Genomic DNA, 25,823 nt, shown 5'->3' with positions numbered 1-25,823 from the left:
CAGAGGGTGGTAGGGCAGTAGGAGGGAAACTACAGGAAACGTTTGGTTGAAGTTATTGCTGCCAAAGGAGGTTCAACCAGTTATTAAATCCAAGGGTTCACATACTTTTCCCACCTGCACTGTGAATGTTTACATGGTGTGTGTAATAAAAACATGGCAACATTTCATTCTTTGTGTGTTATTAGTTTAAGCAGACTGTGATTGTCTATTCTTGTGACTTAGATGATGATCAGATCACATTTTATGACCAATTTGTGCAGAAATCCATATCATTCCAAAGGGTTCACATACTTTTTCTTGCAACTGTATTATAGAGGGGATAAAACAGACAGAGGGTGTTATAGCTAAGTTCTCTGGAATATACAGTCCTGGTATGTTTTATATAAATATTATAGAGGGGATATCACAGTCAGGAGGTGTTATAACTAATCTCTGTGTTCTGAAGCCAGCATACCTGGTATGTTATATATAAATATTACAGAGGGGATATAACAGGCAGGGGGTGTTATAACTAAGCTCTCTGGAATATACAGTCCTGGTATGTTATATATAAATATCACAGAGGACACATAACAGTCAGGGGGTGTTATAACTACTCTCTGTATTCTGAAGCCTGCAGACCTGGTATGTTATGTATAAATATTATAGAGGGGATATAACAGGCAGGGGGTGTTATAACTAAGCTCTCTGGAATCTGCAGACCTGGTATGTTATATATAAATATTACAGAGGGGATATAACAGGCAGTGGGTGTTATAACAAAGCTCTCTTGAATATACAGTCCTGGTATGTTTTATTTAAATATTATAGAGGGGATATAACAGGCAGGGGGTGTTATAACTAAGCTCTCTGGAATCTGCAGACCTGGTATGTTATATATAAATATTACAGAGGGGATATAACAGGCAGTGGGTGTTATAACAAAGCTCTCTTGAATATACAGTCCTGGTATGTTATATATAAATATTACAGAGGACATATAACAGTCAGGGGGTGTTATAACTACTCTCTGTATTCCGAAGCAGGGATGTGTCATGTATGTGTAGAGTTTGGAGGGTGTGATAACTAAACCCTGCAGCTGCTAATTCTCCATCCTTGTCCCCTCTGATCCTTTCTCCAGCTCTGCATGGGGTGTAAAGACATTTCCTGAGTGACTGCAGACTACTCCACAGGGGGGCTCAGTCACTCCCATCACCCCCACAGCACACAGCCAGGACCCAGGGATAATAGCCCGGCCACTGAGTCACAGTAACAAGAAGCAGCTGGAGGCAGCTGGCCCGCCTCCTCTAGCGAGCTTCCTTCCCTCCCTCACTACTGCCTGAACTGCTGCTCAGGGCATCATCTTCCCCAGCACCCAGAAGCCCTCTTACAGCGTGGCATCTCCAGTGCCAGTGTCTAAGGTAAGCTGCAGCCACTGCCCAGCACTGTTACTGTCTGTCACATGTTCTGACTGCTTAAACTCTTCATATGGTCCTTTCATGGTGACATCTGGATACATTTACTGAAAAAAATACAAACTGCAATTATTATTAATATTTATATAGCGCCAACAAATTCCGCAGCGCTGTACAATGGGTGTCAATACATGTATCTGTTACAGACTGCATTCCTACACTGATGTCTGTGTATTGCACGTATTGGTTACAGTGTACAGTTATGGCTCATGAGCTTGTGCATCTTTTGTTGTCCAGGGAGCTTACACTCTAAATGCACTGCAATGGGCAGACAGTATCATACATGAAATATTTGCATGTGCCTGCACAGTGCCAAGGCGTATAATAAAAAGTATAAAAAGGTGATAGCCCAGCCCCATGTATTGTGTGCAGTCAGGATGGCTTGGGTTCAGTTGCATGCAGTAGTTGTGCTTACTCCCTGTGTTGTTATATGCTGTTACTATGCAGTAGAGAAGCTCCCAGGTCCTGGTTACACTCAGTGTCTGTGGATTCTGCATTTGGCTGTGTTACATGCGGTTCAGATCTTTTGGAATTTCCTGCTCTCAGATTACTTGCTACAATGCTACTAAACTCACCCCCATGATCCAGACATTGACTTGGTGCAGCGGTGTTTATAAGTGATCTAGCAGGGTCTGTGCTGCTGCACACTCATCACACCCCTGCATTTACAGAAAATCTTTCTCTGGGATTTTTCATGAATGAGGTAAGAGGCCTCTGCCCTGCTCAAACTTTTCTAAAGTTCTTATTGTCAGAAGAGGATTCTATATAAGGAGGGATTCCAACTTTTTCAAGGATCCTTTTGTCTGTCTTACGTCTATAAATTCGGTTAATGAAATAATTATTAGATTTTATGTGATGGCTAGTTTAACCCCTTAAGGACACATGACATGTGTGACATGTCATGATTCCCTTTTATTCCAGAAGTTTGGTCCTTAAGGGGTTAATCTAGGCTATCAATTCCTGATGAGTAAATGTTTGGGTTTTGTTGCTTTTTGTGATATGTGTTGTATACAACGTTTAAAAAGACAGGCATTTAAAATTCCTTTACATTAAACAGCCTTCCATGGGTCTGTAGTTTTGGCTCAGCTGTGTTTGGCCCTCAAATGACTACGTAAATGGGCAATCAAAATGTTATTTATCACTGTTACGTCTCATCACCAATGTCAAACAGCACAGCACTCATCCTTGAAGGGATAGTCGCTAGCTCTGTAGACATCACCATGTGTGAGAGAGAGAGACCTCCTTAATGATTGAATTATTTGATTAAAAATTTGTGAGTAAAGTGTGAAGGAGATTAAATTGGTCTCCATTGACATGTAAAAATCCTAAACTGGTTGTGTTCTGCATTAACCTGTGGACATTTACATACCTGATGTCACGCTGTACTTTGACTGCACTTTCAGAATCTGGAACTGTCTAAAAGTCAGATTCCATGGGGCACTTGCTACTGAGCAGAAAAGGACAATAGACTGTTGGGGGCTAGAAAATGCCTGGTTGCTCATGGGATTTTTTTTTTATTAGGTTCTATATTTTCTGCAGCACTATACAGTGACTGGACAGACATACACGTAATAGCAACAAGATAACAAAAAGTACAGGAACAAAAGATGATGGCAGCCATACTCAAACAAACTGATTGGTATGGGGTGCCATTTTCCTCCGCTATAACTACTACAATAATTAGGAACTAACACATTTGTATAAAACATTGAAAATCACCCATAGCTTGTGTTAAAGGAACACTATAGTCACCTAAATTACTTTAGCTAAATAAAGCAGCTTTAGTGTATAGATCATTCCCCTGCAATTTCACTGCTCAATTCACTGTCATTTAGGAGTTATATCACTTTGTTTCTGTTTATGCAGCCCTAGCCACACCTCCCCTGGCTATGATTGACAGAGCCTGCATGAAAAAAAACAACTGGTTTCACTTTCAAACAGATGTAATTTACCTTAAATAATTGTATCTCAATCTCTAAATTGAACTTTAATCACATACAGGAGGCTCTTGCAGGGTCTAGCAAGCTATTAACATAGCAGGGGATAATAAAATCTTAATTAAACAGAACTTGCAATAAAGAAAGCCTAAATAGGGCTCTCTTTACAGGAAGTGTTTATGGAAGGCTGTGCAAGTCACATGCAGGAAGGTGTGACTAGGGTTCATAAACAAAGTGATTTAACTCCTAAATGGCAGAGGATTGAGCAGTGAGGCTGCAGGGGCATGTTCTATACACCAAAACTGCTTCATTAAGCTAAAGTTGTTCAGGTGACTATAGTGTCCCTTTAACCTTTTTTTAAAGACATGCTGCATTTTCTTTGAAATATCTATTAAAGGGATCCTATAGTGCCAGGGAAACAAATGTGTTTTCTTGGCACTAGAGGGTTATTAGGTCCCTCCCTCGGGGCCCCCTCCCGCTGGGCTGAAGGGGTCAAAACCCCTTCAGCCACTTACCTGAATCCAGCGCCGATGTCCCTCGGCACTGGTGAGGCACCGCCCACGCTCCTCCCCCGCTGACGTCAGCCAGCGGGAGAGACCTAATGCGCATGTGTGGCAAGGGCCAGGCACGCATTAGACCTCCCTATAGGAAAGCATTATTCAATGCTTTCCATTAGGGAAAATCTGAGGCTGGAGGTCCGTGAGGACGTCCAGCATCAGATAACGGACTAAAAGTCTGTTTGAATTCCGGAAGCCTCTTGGGCTACTGGCTAATCTGCCATGAGCTGTCATTAATACTGAATACTTGCACACATGCAAGTGTACAAAACAGGGTCTATGGAATTTCCTGGAAGATTGTGGGATCTTGAATAGATAGTGTTACATTCGCACCATAAGGTTCCCATGTATATGTTGATGCCTGTTCCCATTAGCTGACATGACTTATGACTAATGGGATATAGCGGTAGAAACGCCACCTATTATCAAAGATTGCCAAAGACGGGTAATTACATGACAAAAATAAATCCCTACATTGTCTCATGTATAACATATATGTTAAAGAAATCCCAACACCGTCAAAAAGTCCTGTTTATAAAGATTTCATCTTTATGAAAAACTGAAAATTGACAGAGCAACATTAAGTCATGGGTTTTCTAGAATATTTGTTATTTCTGCTACAGTTTGTTTAGAATATCACGTCATATTTATTCAGCTATCAGTGATGCATATTGTAGTGGGAACATAGTTGGATCATTTGTTCTACGTGTGTGTTAATGATTGCTGTTGGACGGTTAGGCTATTAAATAATTAATATTTCAAAGGTCTCGTTCATTTACTTGCCAATAACCCGGTGTTCATCTGCAAGTCCTGCTAGTTTCCCATCAGTTGGATGTTCTGATTTCTAAAGGAAATTATAAAAATGGCCCAGCACATTGTGGGTAAAATACACAGGGTCGTTGGTAAAGACTCAATATTGGAAATTATGAGCATGTTCCAAGGAGGCAGCTTGATAAACTACATATATAAGCACTGAACTGGTTTCTGCTAGGCCTCTAGCCGCTATAGTCACCAAAACAACTTTAGCTTAATGAAGCAGTTTCAGTGTATAGATCATACCCCTACAGTCTCACTGCTCAATTCTCTGCCATTTAGGAGATAAATTCCTTTGTTTATGCAACCCTAGGCACACCTCCCTGCATCTGACTTACACAGCTTTCCTAAACACTTCCTGTAAAGAGTTATCTAATGTTTACACTTCCTTTATTACAAATTCTGTTTAATTTAGAATTTCTTATCTCCTGCTCCGTTAATAGCTTGCTAGACCCTGTAGGAGCTTCCTATGTGTGATAAAAGGTTAAAATTATAGAGCAGGATATATACACTTTTAAAGTAAGTTACATCTGATTGAAAATTAAACAAATGTTTTTTTCATGCAGATTGTGTCAGTCACAGCCTGAAGAGGTGTGGCTAGGACTGCATAAATTGAAACACAAGTGATTTCATTCCTAAATGGCAGATAATTGAGCAGGGAAACTGCAGGGATATGATATATATATATATATATATACATATATATATATATATATATATATACCAAAGCTGCTTCATTAAGCCAAAGTTGTTTTGATGCCTAAAGTGTCCCTTTAAGGAGGGCACGCACCAAAGTAATATCTGCCAAATCTATACAGAAAATGGTAATGGCGCTCAACAATGAAGTGTCTCAAAGAATAGACTTGCAATATATACAAAATGGGAGCACTCAAACAGCACACAAAAGAAAATATAATATGTATTAAAATTACAAAAACACAATAGTATGCAAAAAGTACCAAAATATGAGAGGATAATAAATGCATTACATTAGTTCACAAAATTGCTTCCGCTTAATATTTACCGATACTATTGTAAAATCTCACAAAATTCTAGTGTCTCACATTTTTTTAGTACTGACTAATTTAACAGCCAGAGCGTGGGCATGTCGTGAATTACCCAGCACGTCTGAAGTAACTTGCGCTATAAAAAAAAGTCTTTAAATAGGACTTAGGAAGAAATGTCTAGAAAGTAAGAGAACATGTTAAATTACCAAGATAGTGATTCTTATTCACAGCTGTTTCAAGTACAGCGATACCATGGGTGCTATTAATAAAGAACAATACTGGTGCAGCAGTCACTATGGAGACAGGTGTCTTTAAATATAGTCAATTATAATGATTGTAACATTAACATTGATGTTTCATGTATTTGGAGATGCTGTCGGGGGAGGACAAACTCTTTGTAATTATGCTACTTCCCATTCAGACTGTAATGTTCTGTCTAATTAGTCCTTTGTGTTTGACTCTGGAAACTAATTGTATGTTCTCTTTGGCATAGGAGGTCATTGTCTTCACTCCCTGCTCTCTGGACTGCTTGTGACAATGAGTGTTCTTCCCCCAGTTAGGAGAGACCGAATCGTGGCAGAACTACCTCAGGTATATAAATTCAGTTTTTTTTCTTTTTTCTTTTTTTGTTTATCAAATAATATGTGAGCCATAAATGCATGAAGGTCTAATTTGTATTATTGATAATATTATCAATCAGTAGAGCTGTCATCAAGATGCTACAGTCCACGACATAGCTAATTTGGTCCATCTTAAGTTGCGCCACATTCCCATGCATTTTGCAATCCCCAGTGGGTTCCACAGCAATGCTCCTGTTGCATGAGCCATACTGGATGCAGCATGCAGGAGTAATGATATGTCATCTGATCTGCTGAGTGCTCTGCACTAAAATCATTCAACATGTGTTAATTGCTGCTCGGCCTTCCTAGGATTGTTACAAAAAAGGAAATATCCCGGGGAGGACAAGGGGCTCTGATCGTATGTCTAACAAAAGAATTAGTGGGAAGAATAGGGGGTAAGAAATTTTGGAATAAGTATCACACAAGTCAGTCCTTTTTCCATCAGCTATCACTTGCAATGACAGCTGTGAAATGTCAAAGTAAGGCATCTGCAAAATAATCAGTATTTCAGGTTTACCATATAATGCTATGTTTTATGCATACATAGACAAACCAGACTATTCTTTGGCTTTGATAGACTTTGTGCATCTTTTTTTTTTTTTTTTTTGACAATATCATTTTTTCTGAAAGATTTTAGTACAGTGGTTACAAGTAATAAAGTGAACATATAAGATAAGCAGAAAGGTTACAGACTTGCATACTAAACATGGGTAGAGACATCGGTGAATTATACATCATTCGTTTGTGCATCTTTTAATTGATTAGGACTTTAAAGTGAAACTCACTTCCCAAGATTTTTAATATTCTGTATACTTATCCCCAATACTTCACTAAATGTTTTTTTTTTTTTTTTTGTAAGGTGTGATATATATTATTTAGAAATCTACATGTCTTTATCCTGGAACTGTGTGTCTCCATCTTAGATCCCTGTCAATCATTGTTATACATTATTTTTCTTCTTTGCACCTGGCAGTGAGGATAGATACAGCATGTAAAGAAGAGGAAAAATAAAAACAACTTTATAAGTTGCATTTTGCAAAGTATGCCCTGGCTGTGTATGTATGGGATAATTGGATTGGTTGCCAGCCATTTCCTAAATCTTAATTAAATACTCGAAAAAAAAACAACAAAAAAAAAAACTGAAACAAGGCTTACACAAGTTATTAATGATTTTCAATGTTTTATTAGATTATGTAATGTCCAGAAAAGGGATAGTTCCCTTTAAATAAAATTCCATAGCAATATGTAGGCAGATTTTTAGACTTCATGAAAAATTCTGAATTGACAGCGAAGTTTTAATTCCATGCGTTTTTCTTTGCTTTAATCTTCTGGAGAGGAACCCAAGATTGAAATTCCCTCTTACAGGATGTCCCCACGAGCAAATTCAGTCCTATCGTGGCTACATTTATGGTATTTTACTCTGATGAGCACTAAATGCAACCATTTTAATGATGCAGGAGGCAAGGCTCTGCAAACCAGAAAGAGAACCTGGGTCTTAAACACAATCAGCCATTTCACCAGGATTACATTTATACACAGTGTGAATGCATGAATCTAGGTTTGTTTTTCTCCATGATCATATGCCTTTAAATAGGGGTTCTGTGTAAAAGCAGCTGAATATAATCATCATGCACTCACACAATGCCATACATGTGCCGTTGAACTGATCACCCCTCCCCACCATCTCCGCTGCTATGCTTAAAGGCATTATCACAATTTGCAATTCTAATGAAGCCTGCTTAATAATTTGCTGCACAGCTGTTGCACATTTGTCATTTATAGTTTCATTGTAAGGCAATTTAACTGTTGTTTTTTTTAACAACCGTAAAATAAATCTGTAGGCGGTTCTGCATTCCAGGTTTATAAGAAATCTCAGCAAACTAAGGATAAAAGGCCATCCAGAGTTTTAATTTTGGCCTGAGTAAGGGAAGATGCTCCTTATGACAATATACATGCATATCTTGTATCTGTATATATATATTTCTCCAATGATCTCATACATAAAGCAGAGTACCTGCAGTTCGTCTTCAGACAGTTATATTTGAACTATATCAACATTAATAGATGATTGCTGTTGGAAGACATAACTAGTATCCTCAACTATGAGAATACTGCTGATGACTCCCAGAATGTCCTTCTTAAAGGGACACTATTATCACCAGAACAACTACAGCTTAAAATAGTGGATACGTTGTCTATAGACTGTCCCTGCAGGCTTTTTAATATAAACACTGCCTTTTCAGAGAAGGCAGTTTTTACATTGGTGCCTCGAATCACTTCTAGTGACAGTCACTCAGACGGCCACCAGAGGTGCTTCTTGGGACAGTGCTGCACAACACTCCTCATTGATTAAATGCATCTCTATGAGGAGTTGCCGATTGGTGCAGTGTGGCGTTTTGCCATGCATGCGCACTAGTCAAATTTGATGATTTAAGCCAAGGCGACGAGACTGGTGCGTCTCTGGAAAAAAAGGTAAATAAACTGCCTTTTTAAGGTAAGGGTAGAGGGGTTGGGACTTAAATTGTGCTTTTGAAACTATGAAAATCGTGATGGATGCAAGGCAAATGTAAGAACTGCCCTCTTAAAAGTTTGCAACGACATCCAAATTGGCATGGAGCAAGGAGACTTAACTGGAGCTATTTTTCCTTGATTTTGCCAGGGCCTTTGACACAGTAGACCATGGCATTATTTTGCAAAAACTTTAAAACTCAGGCATTGGTGATCGTCCACTAACCTGGTTTCGATCGTAGGATTCAGACGGATTGCAATATGTGGCCATTTCGAATAGCGCTTCCCAAATTCAAATGGCAGACTGACAACAGTCTGCTCTTTTAAATATCTAGGTATGTTGCTAGACCCCAATCTATCCTTTGGCCTTCACATTGAAAAATCTCTTCAAAACTTTACCCAAAACTAGGTGCCCTGTACAGAAACAAATCCTGCCTAGGCCCTACAGTAAGGAAACAGATAGTGCAACAAATGTTAATGCCGGTGATTATGGGGATGTAGTGTATAAACCCGCACCGCAAACCCACCTTAATAAACTTAATACGCTATATAATTCGTTCTGCCGCTTTGTACTAGAATGTAATTACTTTACCCACCACTGTGACATGTTAAAAGAGCTAAACTGGCTGTCGCTGGAATCCCGACGCACTCTTCATCTTTCCAGCCTTGTGCGTAAGAGCATTTCTGGGAAGCTCCCACCCTACCTGAGTAGAATGCTCTCCCCAGCTGTTCCCACCTCCTATAACCTTCGATCCAGTACTAGCACGATATTTAGCATACCGCAATACAAAAATATAGTGTCTCGATCCTCATTTTCCTATAGAGCACCTCAGGGACACAGTCAAATCTTCATTAAATCTAAAATATTTTAAGAGATCTATGGCAATATACCTCAGCACAGAATGCACCTGTCATGGTTGAATATATTTATTACCTGTTATGTATTACATTTATATACGTGTATATATATTTATAGTTTGTATGTGTGTATTTTTGTAATATTGTATCCTATTGTAACAATGCAATGTTTTGTGGACCCAGGACATACTTGAAAACGAGAGAATTGTCAATGTATCCATCCTGGTAAAATATTTTATAAATAAATAATAACTGCTGGTTGTATCCCTCCCCCATGTCTGTAATGTAACACCTGCAACAAATTAAGTTTCTGTGCTCTGCCTGTGTGGTCCCTTCTTTTTTGGCTGGTGCTACTAGCCTTCATGTCTGTTCAAGTTCCACTGTGCAAGAAAAAACAAACTCTGTGACTATGTGCAGGCAGGATGTAACCGTTAATATTCAGGGTTTTGTTTAAATTTCTATACACCTAGAACATAGGGTGTTAAAACATTGTTTCAAAATAGTATTCTCTTGTTTTTTGTCTTTTCTATCTATGTGTGAAGAGGGAGTTACACAGTAGTCCATCAGTGTCTAATGTTTATATCTACAGATTATCTGCAAGTTTGCAACGTATGTTCCGCACCCTGCTGTTGTATAATTAGGTAAACATACAACATCCCTGGGACTAAATCCATGTAGCATATACATCAGTGTAGATCCAGGTCTGCTGAGATTCAAGTTATAATATACATGTATATAGAAATAATAAAATCTAGGAACTTAGTAAAGAGATTGCATTTTTAACCAAGATTGCTTTCCTAAATTTAGGTTGTGTACGTTTTAAAGAATCATATTGTATCGTGTAGGCTCCTCAAACAATCCTAACACTGTACTAAGCCTAAACAAGTTCTTCATAGAGTTGCTGTAATAGAATTAGTTCAGTAACTGGTCAGTTTTATCATTGCTAGATTTCACATACACTTGGGGACAGCTCTGGATCACTTGAGGCAGTTCTAGGAGAAGGGCTGTGTGTTGGATTCACTATTCTCTTACAGTGTTATGCACTAAAGTGAGAATTCAAAGTAAATTCAAATTTAAATGAGCACTATAGGGTCAGGAACACAAACACAAACATGTATTCCTGACCCTATAGTGTTAAAACCACCATCTAGCTCCCCCTTGCCTCCCTAAATAAAGTAATATCTTACTTGTATTCAAGTCTGCAGCTGCTGCCTCTGCCCCAAAACTACTACGTCCCTGGCATCATCAGAAGTAATTCTGTGAACCAATCACAATGCTTTTCCATAGGATTGGCTGAGACTGTCAATGAGGTAGATCAGGGGCAGAGCCAGCACAAGTCAAACACAGCCCTGGCCAATCAGCATCTCTTAATAGAGATGCATTGAATCAGTGCATCTCTATGAGGAAAGTTCAGTGTCTGCATGCAGAGGATGGAGACACTAAATGTCAGGAAGCACCTCTAGCAGCCATCTGAAGAGTGGCCAGTGGAGTTATCACTATGCTGTAATGTAAACACTGTATTTTCAGAGAAAATGCAAAAGGCCTGAAGGGAATGATTCTACGCACCAGAAAAAATTCAATAAGCTGTAGTAGTTCTGGTGACTTTAGTGTCCCTTTAAGGTCAAAGTAACCAAACTGAAAGCACAGTTGATTTAGAGAATGTTGCCAGTTTGGCTATTTTTATATTGCAATTCACTTTGAATTCTCACTTTAGTAAATTAGCTTGTTAGCGTAATTAAACTATACTAAGTTTGGTCTCCAGTCAGATTTTAATGCGGACTAGATGGGAAATTGATGTTGCTTTCAAGCGGCATTACCACCGTCAAGAAGTGTCAATCCACCAGCCGTCACCAGTGATGGCAGCAAGGAATTGGCTCTATCTATGGAGAATCCCGCGGAATACAGCAGTGACGTCGAGTCCTGGCGCCCACGATTTATTATGCTAAGATAGATAAATAAAATTATTTCTGGCCTTCATTGAGTTTATAGCCACATAAAATGAAATCTGTACTTGCTGGGAATCTAATGTTTCAGCTATCATTGCCTACATTTTGCCATTCAGATTTCAATGAACTACAATTTGGAGTTTAGCAAATAAGCCCCTTAGACTTTACTAAGATACCTGTCCAGAGCACTTTGGGGAAAGAACAAGCTGCAGTATTCACACACCAGATAAACCTGCCATAGGATTATTTGATAAACTATGTTTCGATCCGTATGATTTTAATGAATTGAATTTTAATGAATTTAATCAATTGATATTATACATTTTTTTTCAGTGCTTTAAAAAAGAATCATGTCTTCACACCAGAGATTCCTTTCACCCCAAAGTAAGCAGTGCATGTAAACATCAGCGGACAGGGACCGTGGGGTAAGTTCAGCAAGTGTACTTTAAGATCTGCACACTGATTGGGCAGGACTGAATTCAGCTCCCAATCACGCGATTGTAACAACTGCACATTAAATCAAACCATTCTGCACATAAGACTAAGCATTGACTGCAAATCAAAGCATGCATCTCACAGAATGGTCTGTGTGTAAATTGCAACTGTGTCTTTCCATATATGCAATTGCCATCACTTAGCCATTTGGTTTTTAGCCGTTTTGAAATCTGATAGTGTTGTCACGATTTACAGTGGAACATGGAGCAAGGGGTGTGTTTACTAATTTGGGAATTGTGGAAAAGTGACAAGATCACTGCACTTTTCATCAAAAATAGTCAAGCAAGACATTTTTGGCCCAAATTGTGAATTATTTTGTTGTCAATTCTCTATAATTCCCACTTCATTGGATTAGCCATCAGGCTAAATCCACGCTACCCATTATTTAGAACATTTTATGGGATAGTTCACTGTCGTAAAGATATGGGTACGCTCAGCTGGCCAATTATTATTGGTGCACCTTTACGTTGATAATATAGATTACCCCAGGACGTTCAGAGTAATTCAGACATTCAGAGTAATCTGAATGTACCTTTCCTGGTTGAATAATTTGTTATTATTATTATTATTATTATTATTATTATTATTTTTATTACTATTATTATAAGTGTCCTCTTCTTTAACCCCTTAAGGACCAAACTTCTGGAATAAAAGGGAATCATGACATGTCACACATGTCATGTGCCCATAAGGGGTTAAAACATATTGCCTCTCAAAGGCACACATTTTCTTACTTAATGCTAGAATTAGTCATTTAAGTGGAAAACATTTTGAAAAATGCCAGTTTTAACAGCTGAATCCTGGATATATTCATGAGTAATTTTCCTAGCAGTCAGATTCCTGCTAGGCCCTCTGCCTCCTGACTAGCCATTAATTTTTGTGCAACAGATCAAATCTGCCTCTGTTTCTGAATGTTGATTCTGCTTATAAGTCCTGAGAAATACAATCTCTGCCATGGTAACAGCGTTCTGTACACGTTACCTTTGGAGATGGCCTCATTTCCTGTAGCAAACAAATAACAGATTAAAGGAACAGCAATGACGAAGTATGATTCACATTCATTGATTTAAATATCTTACTGGATGCCATCTGTGCTTTGCTCAGTTATACGGCTGCATGTTTATAACAATCAAAGAACTGAGTATTTTATGGATTACTTAATGGCAATTCATTCCTTTTGCTTTGGAATTACAACTCTTTTGACGATCAGCCAGCCACACACTAATACACACTCACTCCATTTACAGTATATTAGGATATTTGTTCTGCATCAGTGGACGTGTTTTTTTTTTCACTGTTGTTGTTGTTGGAGGGCTACCTGGGGATATTTGGAGATTTTAAAAAAGGCCTTCTACATGACATGGTTATCTTTAGGCATAATCACCTCTATATTTATAAGAACCACAAAAAGAAATAACAAGAAATTGCAACATGATCAAATCAGTAAACATGTCAATTGCACACTATTAAAGAAAAAAACTTTTTTTCATAGTTTGTTAGACATCAAAGAATAAAATACAAAACAGAGCAGAGGTCACCGTAACGCTGTGTTAAATTAATTTCTCAGCAGATTTAAGATCTCCAAAGTGATTGTGGTGGGCGACCTTTCGGTGGGAAAGACATGTATGATAAATAGGTAAGAATTTCTACAGTCCCTATTCACCGGCCTTCATTTATTATAGTGTAAGGAAAGTTTTTATTAACGAAATGTGTTTTTTTTGTTTGTTTTTTGCCATTTATATTCCCTTTTTATTAACCTTATTCATAAAGAAAATGTTTCTGAATTGTATACAAATCTCTAAGAGTCTGTGCATTTTCTTTAGAGAAAAAAAACCACAGGGTTCATCTTCTTACAGTTATTGATTAACATGTGAATATTTTGAAATTTAAAGCAAATTCAAATTTGAAGTAAAAATAGCTTACATGAAGAATTTATACAGTGCTCATATTGTTGTCCCAGGTGACAGTCCGTACCAGACAAGTGCTGGTTGAGTTTGAAAAGCAATACTAACTTAAGTAGTATCATACATTTTACCTATATAGCTGTTTTGTCAAGCATTGTATGGCTGAGGATAATGGATGTAAAGACCAACAGCCTCTTAAATACAGTCTATAGCAGTGGTTCCCAAAGCAGTCTTCATGGCCCACCAACAGTCCATGTTTTGTGCTTATCTCCATTGGAATAAAACAAAGAAATACATAAATCCTGGACTGTTGGTTTGGGAAACACTGGTCTATAACATAACAAGCCTTGCGTGTTGTTTAGAGCACTTTAGACAATTCCGAGGGTGTAATGCTCACTGTACACTGATATTAATGCTATTGTTAATTACATTTGTCCTTTAGGTTTTGCAAAGACACGTTTGATAAGAATTACAAAGCGACGATCGGAGTGGACTTTGAGATGGAGAGATTTGAGATTTTGGGGGTTCCCTTCAGTTTACAGCTGTGAGTAACAGGTGGCACTGGAAATAGAATGATAGGATAATTCAACAAATGCGAATTGATAAAGGAATTGCACATTACATTACACCAAAAAAAACTCCTGTGTGTTTCTTTCACTAAAGAGGGAATTCTAAACTGCAAACTTAAAGGGACACTATAGTCACCAGAACAACTACAGCTTAATTTAGTTGTTCTGGTGAGTATAACTATTGTCTGCAGGCATTTTAATGCAAACACTGCCTTTTCATATAAAAGGCAGTGTTTACATTGCCCCTAGGGACACCTCCAAGCGGCCACTCCTCAGATGGCAACTGGAGGTGCATCCTGACTCAGTGCTGCACAGTATGCAGCTGTGCTGTTTAGCGTCTCCATGCTCTGCATGGGGACGCTGAATTTTCCTCATAGAGATGTATTGATTCAAGAAGGTGCTGATTGGCTAAAACAGCGTTTGGCCCCGCACCCACTCCACCTCCTTGCCGATTTCAACCAATCCAATGCTCTCCCTATGAGAGAGAATTAGATTGGCTAAAAATCGGCAATTTGGATGATGTCACCAAGGGGGGCGGGGCCAGCGACAGCAGACTTGCGCGGCGCTGGAAACATGGTGAGTTTTAAGGGCGGTAAGGGGGGAGCAAGCCACCTAAATGGTGGGTTTAGCACTATAGATCAGGAATACATGTTTGTGTTCCTGACGCTATAGTGATCCTTTAAAGGTTTATTTAATAAAGTGAGAATTCAAAGTAAATTTCAGATTTAAGCCCAGAGCAACAGAACTGAAAGCAGAACTGACTTAAACATTTTTTTCATTTTGTCTATTTGAAACATAACTTTGAAATCCACTTTTAATTCTCACTTTAGTAAATAAGCCAGCTAGAAAGACAGCAGCTAGGGAAATAGCTGGACTTGAGGAAAACAGCTGGACTAATTTTGTCCCTGAATGTAATCTGTTTTTCAGTTCATCACAGTTTGCTGTCTAGTAACAGAGTCTTCTTTTAAAAACACAGGTATAACATCTTATACCAACATGAGCCACATCACAAAATAATGACAGACACAATCGCAAAGCAGTGGAGTTTCCTTTAAAGGAGGGATATTCAAAGCATTAACTGGGTTATTCAATTAAGCACTGAATTTTGCCAGGATGGACAAAGTCTGGTAAAAATGACCGAATTCTAAACACAGTGGCAATTCTCATATTTACTAAAGCCAGAATGTAAATGGTGTCCGGATGAAAATTAGTGGTACAAAATATAGCATTCGGATGATTCACAAACCACGATTTTAATCTCAATAGGGACTGACTGCATTCAGCAGGATACACATTAGCAAATTATCGTTCACCTGCTTTCATGCAAGCCAACGATCAATTTAAGTACTATCTACCCACTAAAAGCCAGTGGGCCAGTTGTCTGATAGCCCAGGGGAGTGCAATAATTAATAATTATTGGAAGATCGCTAGTCAAAGGGGTGAAAAAACATTTGTGTATGAGTCTGTCCACCAACCAGGAATGTCATTGATTAGTAATCTAACATTTCTTATACTTTTAGGTGGGACACAGCTGGGCAGGAGAGATTTAAGTGCATAGCGTCGACCTACTATAGAGGTGCCCAAGGTAGGCAAACTTTGCTACTCTCTATCTGTATAGCTATGATTTAGCATGTATAGCTACTATAAACTTATATAAGTTAAATATTTGTTTAAATAAATTAAATGAATGAATTAGAACATTTAGAAACATGTAATTTATTGTCTCCAGTAGTTCCACCTATTATCTGTCCTGTCATGCCTCTAAACATGAAGCCTGCCTATATTTTTAAGGTGGTCCTTCAGTTTCTGGTTGGATGGTATGACTGCTTTTTATATAGTTCATTATTTTCTGAAATGCCAAAGATAGCTATCGCCTTATTGGAACACAAAGGGGAGGTTATGGAAAAATGATTGACATGCTTATAAAATTGAATTGACAGACATGAGGCAAACTGGTCAGAAAAGGAGATCCACAGAATTGCCCGCTGTGGCTTAATGAGATAAGCTTTTTTTACTGTTTGTGGGGTAAATGATGATAATAATTTCTTGTAATTGCTCCTCTTTTGCTTATATTTCAGCCATAGTGATCACATTTGATCTGACAGATATATCATCTCTGGGCCACACAAGGTGAGTGACACACTTCCTTTATAAGATTTCACAAAATACTTTTTATTAGAGCTGTTGGAATCCATGCTTAACCCCTTAAGGACCAAACGTCTGGAATAAAAGGGAATCATGACATGTCACTTTTTTTTTTTTATTATAATAATCCTTTCATCCGGTTTTGAAAGGAAATATATATATAAAAAATGAAAAAGAGCCTTGCACTCCTACTTACAGTTATTTAACCTGGTGCTTGATTGCACTAAATGTATGAAAGAAAAAAATCAGCACTCCCAGGTAGCTTTCTTAGGAACTTATTTTACTAAAGAGTGTAACAGTCAACGTTTCAGTTCCATTCAGGAACTTTCATCAGGACAACCACCATTGGTGGTTGAAAGTTCCTGAATGGAACTGAAACGTTGACTGTTACACTTTTTAGTAAAATAAGTTCCTAAGAAAGCTACCTGGGGTGCAAATTTTTTTTAAAAATTTTTTTTAATGAAAAAATATAATTTTTTATATATAATTTTACAATTAAGTATATTTTAAGCATACTCTTTATATAGCTTGCTTTATAAAGATATATAAATCTCCATGAAGAAAGGCACATGCTAGGCTTTTTGAAAAAAGTGTTTCATTTTTATGATGGACTGAAACATCGATTTGCTATAAACCATGTGTTATTAATAACTTTATTCAAAAAGCCCAACATGTCCCTTTTTTTTCCGTGGAGATTTATGTTGATTTGGCTGAAAGAGCACTGTGGCACTTATACTACAAATGTAAGTGCAGGATCGTGGAATATATATATATATATAAAATCACAGATACTGCTTAACATTTTTGCTGATTTATACATTTAAAAAATGTAAATGTGGAAGCTACTCTGCCATAATTATCTTTACCTGTCTACATGCTGCCTACTGCCCACTGTCATTGGTTCATAGTATTATTTAATTTTTTTTACAGACAGTGGCTAAAAGATGCATTGAAGGAGAATGATCCATCCTCTGTACTACTTTTCCTGGTCGGTTCAAAGAAGGATCTCACTGTAAGTAAGGTTAAAAAAACAAAACTAAACAGATAAGTAAACTTTTATGCTTTAAATGGACACTGCAGACCCCTAAAAGCACTTTAACTTTCTGAAGTGCTTTAGGGGTTAACTCCATGACAATTCATAAAATTTCAGATTTCAAGATAAATTGCAAGTTTCTAAATGCATTTGGGAAAACCTCTGCCCCATTAGCAATTTTTTCCCTATGAGAAAGATCTACAGAGCGATTGCCGTGTTTAATCGGCACATTAGCAGCAACGAAAGCGCATGAGCAAATTCTATCAGGAAAGAATTATAGACTGTTGGCATTATGGATTAGTGAAGTGAAGAGACTCACCTCTGAATAAAAAGGTAACCTTTTTTTTTATATAGTGGGGAGCCTGCCATACATAGGGTTAAAGAAACACTTCAAGTGTGTATACTAAATAGCGCTAAAATGCTCCTTCAAGTCGCTACGCCTTCAAAACAAAGCAGTATTGCCAAGTGAGCCTGAATTATTCTCCAGGAATCATAACTAATTATTTTTATTTAAAACAGAAGATGGAATTTTTGGCGCTTGTGTGTTCTGTGATGGCAGCCTTAGCTTCCCAAACCAGAGTCTCTTCTTTCTGGTTGTAGAATGGATGTAACAGGGAGTTGCAGGAAAGCAGCGCCTATGGTGCTATTCTCAAGTCCGAAGCAATATAGAGGATAAGATCGGAAAGCATAATATAGTGTAGTATGTATGGAATGCTTTAAAAATACAAAAGAGCAAAATACACCTACATTTTTCTGGAGCTTGAAATCAGCTCCAGTTTTATACGCCTGGACGGTACAATCCCCGTCTGTGAATGTGATGGTGATCCTTGTCATAATCGGAGGTGTCTTTCACAGTGGTATTGTAGCCCAGCAGTCAAGTATCCTCAGTATATAGGAGGGAGGAATAAAAACAAAATATAGTGCTCTCTGTATATTTTAAAAGGAATCAAAGGCAAATAAAAAGAGGTATACTCACCAACAGAGAGCAAATATAGGTATTGCTCAATCCTAATAGGCGTGGGTGGTATAATCCCCACCAGGGATGTTACTGCGTGAGTCTTCTAATAAATATCTTCAAAGATAGGTCTGGAGGCTCCAAATAGCATAAAAGTGACTATCTTTATACATTCACCCAATGTGAATCCAGGTACAATTTACTGACATTGATACTCACCAAGGGGCTTATTCACTTAAAAACTAATTGTAACAAAAACCACATTGTAAAATTGTGAATAGCGGGAAATTCAAAATAAATTAAAATTTTAGGCCAAAACTGCAAAATTTAAAACGTAGATGATTTATTTTTTTCAGCTAATGTCCAGATTTTGAGTATTTTCTTTAAATTAATAATGTATTCAAAATGTAACAAGTGAAAATAGCAGACATTAAGATTATTCTATCAGTAGAGGTTCAAAGTCAACATAGTTAAACAGTCAGCATTTTTTTTTTTGCTGAACAGATCATTGGTTCCTAGGCCAGGCCTCAAGGCACACAAACAGCACAGAATTTAGACATATCCAAATTCTTTCAAGACACTGACAATCTGGACAGGCAAAATTAGGAACGCAAAAAAAAAAAGAATACTAGGAAAACAACTCAATTTATTTAATCATATTATAACTAACTGTGGAATAAACATAAGATGTAAAATGAATAATGAGCAGCTGGAGTTTAACCACTTTGACACCAGAGGTGTAACTCCAACACTGGCATCGTCATTGGGGCGTCGTTAGCCAGAATAAGAGTTTAGTGTAACTTTTCATGCCATTCAGTGTCTGAGAGTGGCCAGCGGATGCTCTCAGCCAGTGAATGGCAATTATATCGACTTCCAGCTTCTGCAGTTCAGAGACAATATTAAAGGAACACTATAGGGTCAGGAACACACACACATGTATTCCTGGCCCTATAGTGAAAACCCACTATTTAGGTGGCTTGCCTCCCCTTAGCCCCTCAGAATTGGTTAAAACCCACCTTATTTTTAGCTCTCCATGGGTCTGCCGGTGCTGGCCCCGCCCCCTTGGTGACAAAATCAGAATTGCCATTTTTTAGCCAATCCAATGCTTTCCCATGGAGGAAAGCACTGGATTGGCTAAAATCAGCAAGGCCAATCACCGTTTTGGCCAATCAGCACCTCCTCATAGAGATGCATTGAATCAATGCATCTCTATGAGGAAAATTCAGCGTCTTCATGTAGACCGTGGGGACGCTGAACTGCAGGGCTGCCTACTGTGCAGCACTGAGCCAGGAAGCACCTCCAGTAGCCATCTAAGGAGTGGCCACTTGGAGGTGTCCCTAAGGGGATTGTAAACACTGCCTTTTCTCTGAAAAGGCAGTGTTTACATGAAAATGCCTGAAGGGAGCTATTATACTCACCAGAACAACTAAATTAAGCTGTAGTTCTGGTTACTATAGTGTCCCTTTAGCTACTGGAGGGCCAACACGTGTATCCTATATAGATTATTATGGAGTAAAATTTACAGCACCCTTTTTTTCAATTCTCCACAATTCTCAGCTTAGTAAGAAAACAATTCAGTTTTTAATGCAGTTATTTACCATTTATCGGTAATATTTTGTTGTATTATCGTCTAGAAGCCATTTTTATGGTATGATCTATGCAATATAAGAACAAACGTGAAAATGTATGGTTGATTAAAGCAGTGGGTGCACATTCTCATCCTGCATAAAACAAATAATTTTACCTGATATATTTTCTGCTTCCTTCCTTGCAGTCAGCGGCAGAGTACGCTCTCATGGAGAAAGATGCTATAAAGGTCGCTAAAGAGATGCAGGCTGAATACTGGTCCTTGTCCTCACTCACAGGTACAGAGCACTTCACTAGCCTGTGTGGCAACTTACAATGAAATCATAGGTGGAGATTTATCAAGGCACACGTAGGTGATGCTCTGGCACATAATGCTAAAAAGGAGCTATCACCACGGAAACCAATAGAATGTTTATCATGTCAATATTGCGAATTTTATACTTGGAATTGCACCTGTTTAGCCCTGGTAGATCCCATTCGATGAGTCCAACTGCAGCATGATTATAACTCCCATCATTCTTTTCCACAATTGGATTGCTGTTCTAGTACATCTGGCATGTGTAATCAATTATAGAATACCTTGAATCAAAGTCAAAAACAGCACCTTGAATATAATCGCATTAATCACACTAAATTCACACCTATGTTTTTACTGTGGATTTGCTACACTGACCATATTTATCCTGAGAGCTATACGTTCCACATATTTGTTTGTTTTTAGATGGACATGTATAGTGCTGCCCATAGAATGTAATGGAAATACTTTAAGGCAAGCAATGACAGTCAGGATGTCAAGAGACAAAGATTAACCTTTTGAGCATCCATAGCAGAGTGTCTGTTGAATTATGATGAAAGAGTTAGCAAATCTCGCCAATAGGATACACAAATAGACAGCAAATATGTGATATGTGATGACAGTACTGTGGAATTTAGGGCTTAATACTCCTCAGCAGAAACCTATATATTAAAGAAGTCTGTGGCTGTGCCTCTTTCCTAGTTTCTAAGAAAGTCCCTTTGGCTCCTAAAAGTCTTTCTTGGCTCCTAAATTATGCAAATATTTAAAAGTAATCTGAAAATGTGTATAGTATTTTTTTTTTTAGATGTAATGTGTGTGGTATACCAGTGGAGGGCGCAATGAGCATGTAAATAAAGGTTAATTCACTAAACACGGAATTGTGGTAAACTGAAAGCCCGATTACAAATTGTAGTCATTAGGGTTATTCACGGAAAGGTTGAAATGTCAGAACTGAAAATTAATTTTACATTTAAGGCCAAAATTGCAGGACTGGGAAAATTCTCCGTCAGCTAAGCTTCCAGTTCATGTAATTTTATTTTAAAGGAAAAACTGTATTCCTAATGCAGGGTTAGGCAGCCTTTGGCACTCCAAATGTTGTGGACTACATCTCACATAATGTTCTTACAGTCACAATGCTGGCAAAGCATCAGGGGAGATGTAGTCCACGCCATCTGCAGTGCTGAAGTTTGTCTACCCCTGTCCTAACACTATAAAACCCTAAAAATGTAAAAAGGTTCTTACTTGCCTTTACTCCTGTGCCAAGACTTCCTCGGCACTACCAGCAGCCCGTCTCCCGTGACCTCATCCGTCTCTCGTGCCGATGGCCAATGCAATGCTTCTCATAGAGAAGCACTGGAAACTGATGAGCTTCCAAATACTTCTTATAGGAAAACTTTGAATTCAATGGTTACCTATGAGCCACTACAGTTTTGCTTAACCTTGCAATATAAACAATGCATTTTTTCCCCAAACTGTAATGTTTTATTTTGCAGAGTTAAAGTTACAGGACCACTGCACCCACACTACTTCATTGAGATGAAGTGGTCTGGGTGACTTTACTGGTCTCTTAAATTCGTATTCACGGTGAGAATTTAAAGTGTATTTCAAATTTAAGGCCAAACTAGGACTAAATCGGAGTAGCCAGACTAGAAGCAGAGTTGATTTAGAGAAGTTTTCCAGTTGGTCTGTTTGGACCTTAAAAATTAAATTCACTTTGAACTCTCACTTTCCTAAATAAACCCTTATATCTCTACACTGATCAGCCACAACATTAAAACCACTGACAGGTGAAGTGAGTTAACATTGACTATATTGTTAAATGGCACCTGTCAAGTGGTTGGACATATTAGGCAGTAAGTGTACTGTCAATACTTTAATTTTCACTGTGACAAATAGTGATGGCTAGATGACTGGGTCAGAGCATCTCCAAAACGGCTCCAAAAAGTCTTGTGAGGTGTTTCCGTTAAACAGTGGTGAGTACCTTCCAAAAGTGGTGCAAGGGACAACAGGTGAACCTGCGTCAGGGTCCTGGACACCTAAGGACCATTGATGCACGTGGGGAGCAAAGATAAGCCTGTCTGGTTTGATCACACAGAAGAATTGCTTAGCTCAAATTGCTGCAAAACTTAATGCTGGCTATGATAGAAAGGTGTCAGAAGGACACAAAGTGAATCACCGTTTCCTGCGTATGGGTATGTGTAGCTGCACACCGGTCAGAGTGCCCATGATGATCCCTGTTCACCACAAAAAGTGCCAGCAATGGGGACATGAGCATCAGATCTTAATTTGATGCTACTCTGCGATTGTAGTGAACTGAAACTGAATTGGAATATTCTGTCTCAAATCGATCTCCCAGCTGTGACTATCGCAGAGTAGTGGTGCTTAGTGAATAAAAATTGCCTGTGAAGACCAAAATGTTGCAGTATATAGAAATACACATTACTCAAAATTTTATTCAGTGGGTAAATCTTTAATTGCAGAGAAGACTTTCCCAACATTTCCAACATATTTCCAATCAATGCTCTCTGTTGTTTGCAGGTGAAAATGTAAGAGAGTTTTTCTTCAGAGTGGCATCTTTGACATTTGAAGCTAGTGTACTGGCCGAGCTGGAGAAGACAAATGCCAGAAGAATCGGTGATGTTGTTAGTGAGTATTTGGAATAGTACAACTTAATAATTTAATTTGAAAATGTAAAAATAATGCACAAATCATTATTGGCACTTGTATAGTGCCAACGCATTCCGCAGCACTTTACAATTATTGCAGTTAGCTAAGCTGAGTAATAATCTAAAAAAAATTCTAGTTTGAATTTCCATTCCCCTTGTTGGTATTTCACAAATTCTGGTTCAGAAATCTCTTCTTGTCATCAACTAAACCAGAGTTTTTCAATGCAATCTCTAAGGGACTTTCAACAACTGGGCAGCATTTACATTGAAGGGACAGGCTATAGACACCAGAAGCACTACATTAAGCTATAGTTGTTCCCGTGACTGTAGTGTCTCTTAAGGTACAGCGCCTAGGACATTTTCACACCATAATAACTTTGTGGCATTAAGGACTGGTTATACTTTTTGCAACTTCTTTTAGAGGTTAGGGCAATTGGTTTAAGTTCTGTGTTGTATGGTCACTTGTACTGCCACAAATGTGTGTCTTCTATATTCTTGTGGTCATGCAGGGTGTAACTCTGTATGTTGTATTTCATTTCAGAGATAAACAGCAACGACAGCAACTTGTTTCAGACGACAAAGAAAGACAAGGCCAAGTGCTGCCAATGACACTATGCTGCCGACGAAAACTGACATTTGCACTGAAAAGCTTGAAACCAAACGTTGTTTCACAGGCTTGATCTACAGAATGAACTTAATGTCCTGGTGTTTTGCACTGGTCTAAGAAATTAAGCAGTACTGCAATCATTGTTTTTGATAAGCCACCGTTATCTGTGCTCACACGGGTAACTACAACATTGAGCTGTACTACTACTACTCCTCCCTCCTCTGGCAACGGATAATGAAATCTGTGTTTGATCTTAAACCTAAACCAAAATGCCAGAGAGGAATGTAGTCTCCATAAAAGGTACACAAACACTTTACCGTGTTAAAATAAAACCCTATAGAGGGCAAATGTGTTGATCACAGAGCGGTATATATATATATATTTTTTTAAAGTAGTGTTTTATACTAAGGTATATTATATATCAACCTCATTGTATTCTGTATATGGCTGTTTCAAAGACATGTTAAGTGATGCAAATATAGGAAGGTACCTCAATGGATATATAGAATCCCACACGACCTCAACAAAATAAGGTTTTTCAATTATTTGTTTTTGGGGTTTTTTACGTAAAGATGGTAGGTAATGTCCCTTCTTCCTAACCAATCAATTGAACTAATCAATACATCTTTGTAGGGGCTCTTGGCAGACAAACTCGTATAGGCAGTTGTCTTCTGTTCCTGGTAAAAAGCCCAGTTCTATTCGGTCACCATTATTCGTAAAGGAAGCAGGTGATTGGTTTACCAGTGCGGTCTATCAAATAAATAAAAACTGTAACTCAATAAATTAGCCATTCCTATGATCCATCTGAAAGTACGGTTGCAACCATATCTGTACCACTTTTCCTGTCATTGGTATCCTAGCTTCATTTGCAGGAGTCCATTCTATTACCCCATCTAAAATCTCACTTTGGTACCCTGGGATGTTAGAGTTAGATCATTCGCTTACATTGTCTGTATTTAGTAGTTGTGATCGTAATAAGATATATTATACTGCATATATGATAAATTACAATTTTGTTTCTCTTTTGTGCTCCAATATTGTTTTATAAACTTTTATAAAAAAAAACTTTTGTCTAGTATGTTAATTTACCAAACAGTAAATTGTAGTGAATTGAAAACAATTTCCAAACTTTAGACCAAAATATTCAATTTGGAGAATCCTCCAATTTAGCTACAGTCACAACTTGGCAATTGTAGCTTGAAATTTCGAATCCAGTTTTAAATTTGTTACAATTTATTGAAACCCTTTTGCTTATTTTTAATCTTTGTGTAGTTTTTGTAGTACTTGGGATGATGCAATAGACTTCTTCCATTTATTTATATATTTTTGTATTTGTAGTATGTTTGATCTCTTTAAAATTGGCTCCTACAGGAGCAGAGAAACTCCATACTGTATTTTATTCTGGTATTCGGCTCCTTATGGGACATTTTATAGCTTATTATAATGGTACCAGGGAGCTATGGGTGCAATCATTTAAACTAATTTGACAATATAGTGTATCCTGGAATCCAAAGCCAGACTTAATGATGAAATCTATATCACCTAAGCGATAAGGCTTAGGTCGCTAATTATTATTTTTGGATAAGCTTTTCAAATAATGTAATATTTTGGATAAAACTTAAAAAAAAAAAATCATATTAAATCATTTGAAAAACAAACAAAATTATTAAATCGAGACCTTAGACCTCAAAACCACCCATTGGCCCAGGAATTCACTATTCCCTGTAAGGGCAGAATTACGTATTTGTCTCAATCCTGGACTATTGGGTTTGGAAGAGGCTTGGAGTGTCCCTTTAAACGTGAGTGTCATGACACGTCACTAAGTTAATACTCTACTTTCAGCCTTATATTAAAATGTTATTACCAA

At 37.9% G+C, this 25,823-nt stretch overlaps 1 protein-coding gene across 3 annotated transcripts; it reads left to right on the top strand.

Annotated features, from left to right (window-relative positions):
• The first annotated feature begins 518 nt into the window (after positions 1–518).
• On the top strand, positions 519–24,513 carry RAB34 (RAB34, member RAS oncogene family). 3 transcript variants are annotated; one of them, XM_063444226.1, is made up of 12 exons: positions 519–624; positions 1,026–1,400; positions 6,262–6,359; positions 12,034–12,125; positions 13,763–13,831; positions 14,542–14,643; positions 16,189–16,253; positions 16,747–16,798; positions 17,744–17,825; positions 20,576–20,666; positions 23,222–23,329; positions 23,891–24,513. In XM_063444226.1, the coding sequence occupies exons 3-12, from the start codon at positions 6,306–6,308 to the stop codon at positions 23,956–23,958; spliced, it is 783 nt and encodes a 260-aa protein (XP_063300296.1). In that variant the 5' UTR covers positions 519–624; positions 1,026–1,400; positions 6,262–6,305; the 3' UTR covers positions 23,959–24,513. The 3 variants fall into 3 exon arrangements, with proteins under 3 accessions (XP_063300296.1, XP_063300298.1, XP_063300297.1); XM_063444228.1 differs by having other exon boundaries at positions 521–624; positions 13,766–13,831; XM_063444227.1 differs by lacking the exons at positions 519–624; positions 1,026–1,400 and adding an exon at positions 1,912–2,157.
• Positions 24,514–25,823: the final 1,310 nt, after the last annotated feature.

This window comes from Pelobates fuscus, chromosome 1 (genome assembly GCF_036172605.1).
Source record: "Pelobates fuscus isolate aPelFus1 chromosome 1, aPelFus1.pri, whole genome shotgun sequence".
Classification (NCBI taxonomy): domain Eukaryota; kingdom Metazoa; phylum Chordata; class Amphibia; order Anura; family Pelobatidae; genus Pelobates; species Pelobates fuscus.
Note: the sequence above shows the minus strand (reverse complement) of the source record. Positions and strands in the feature narration are given on the sequence as shown.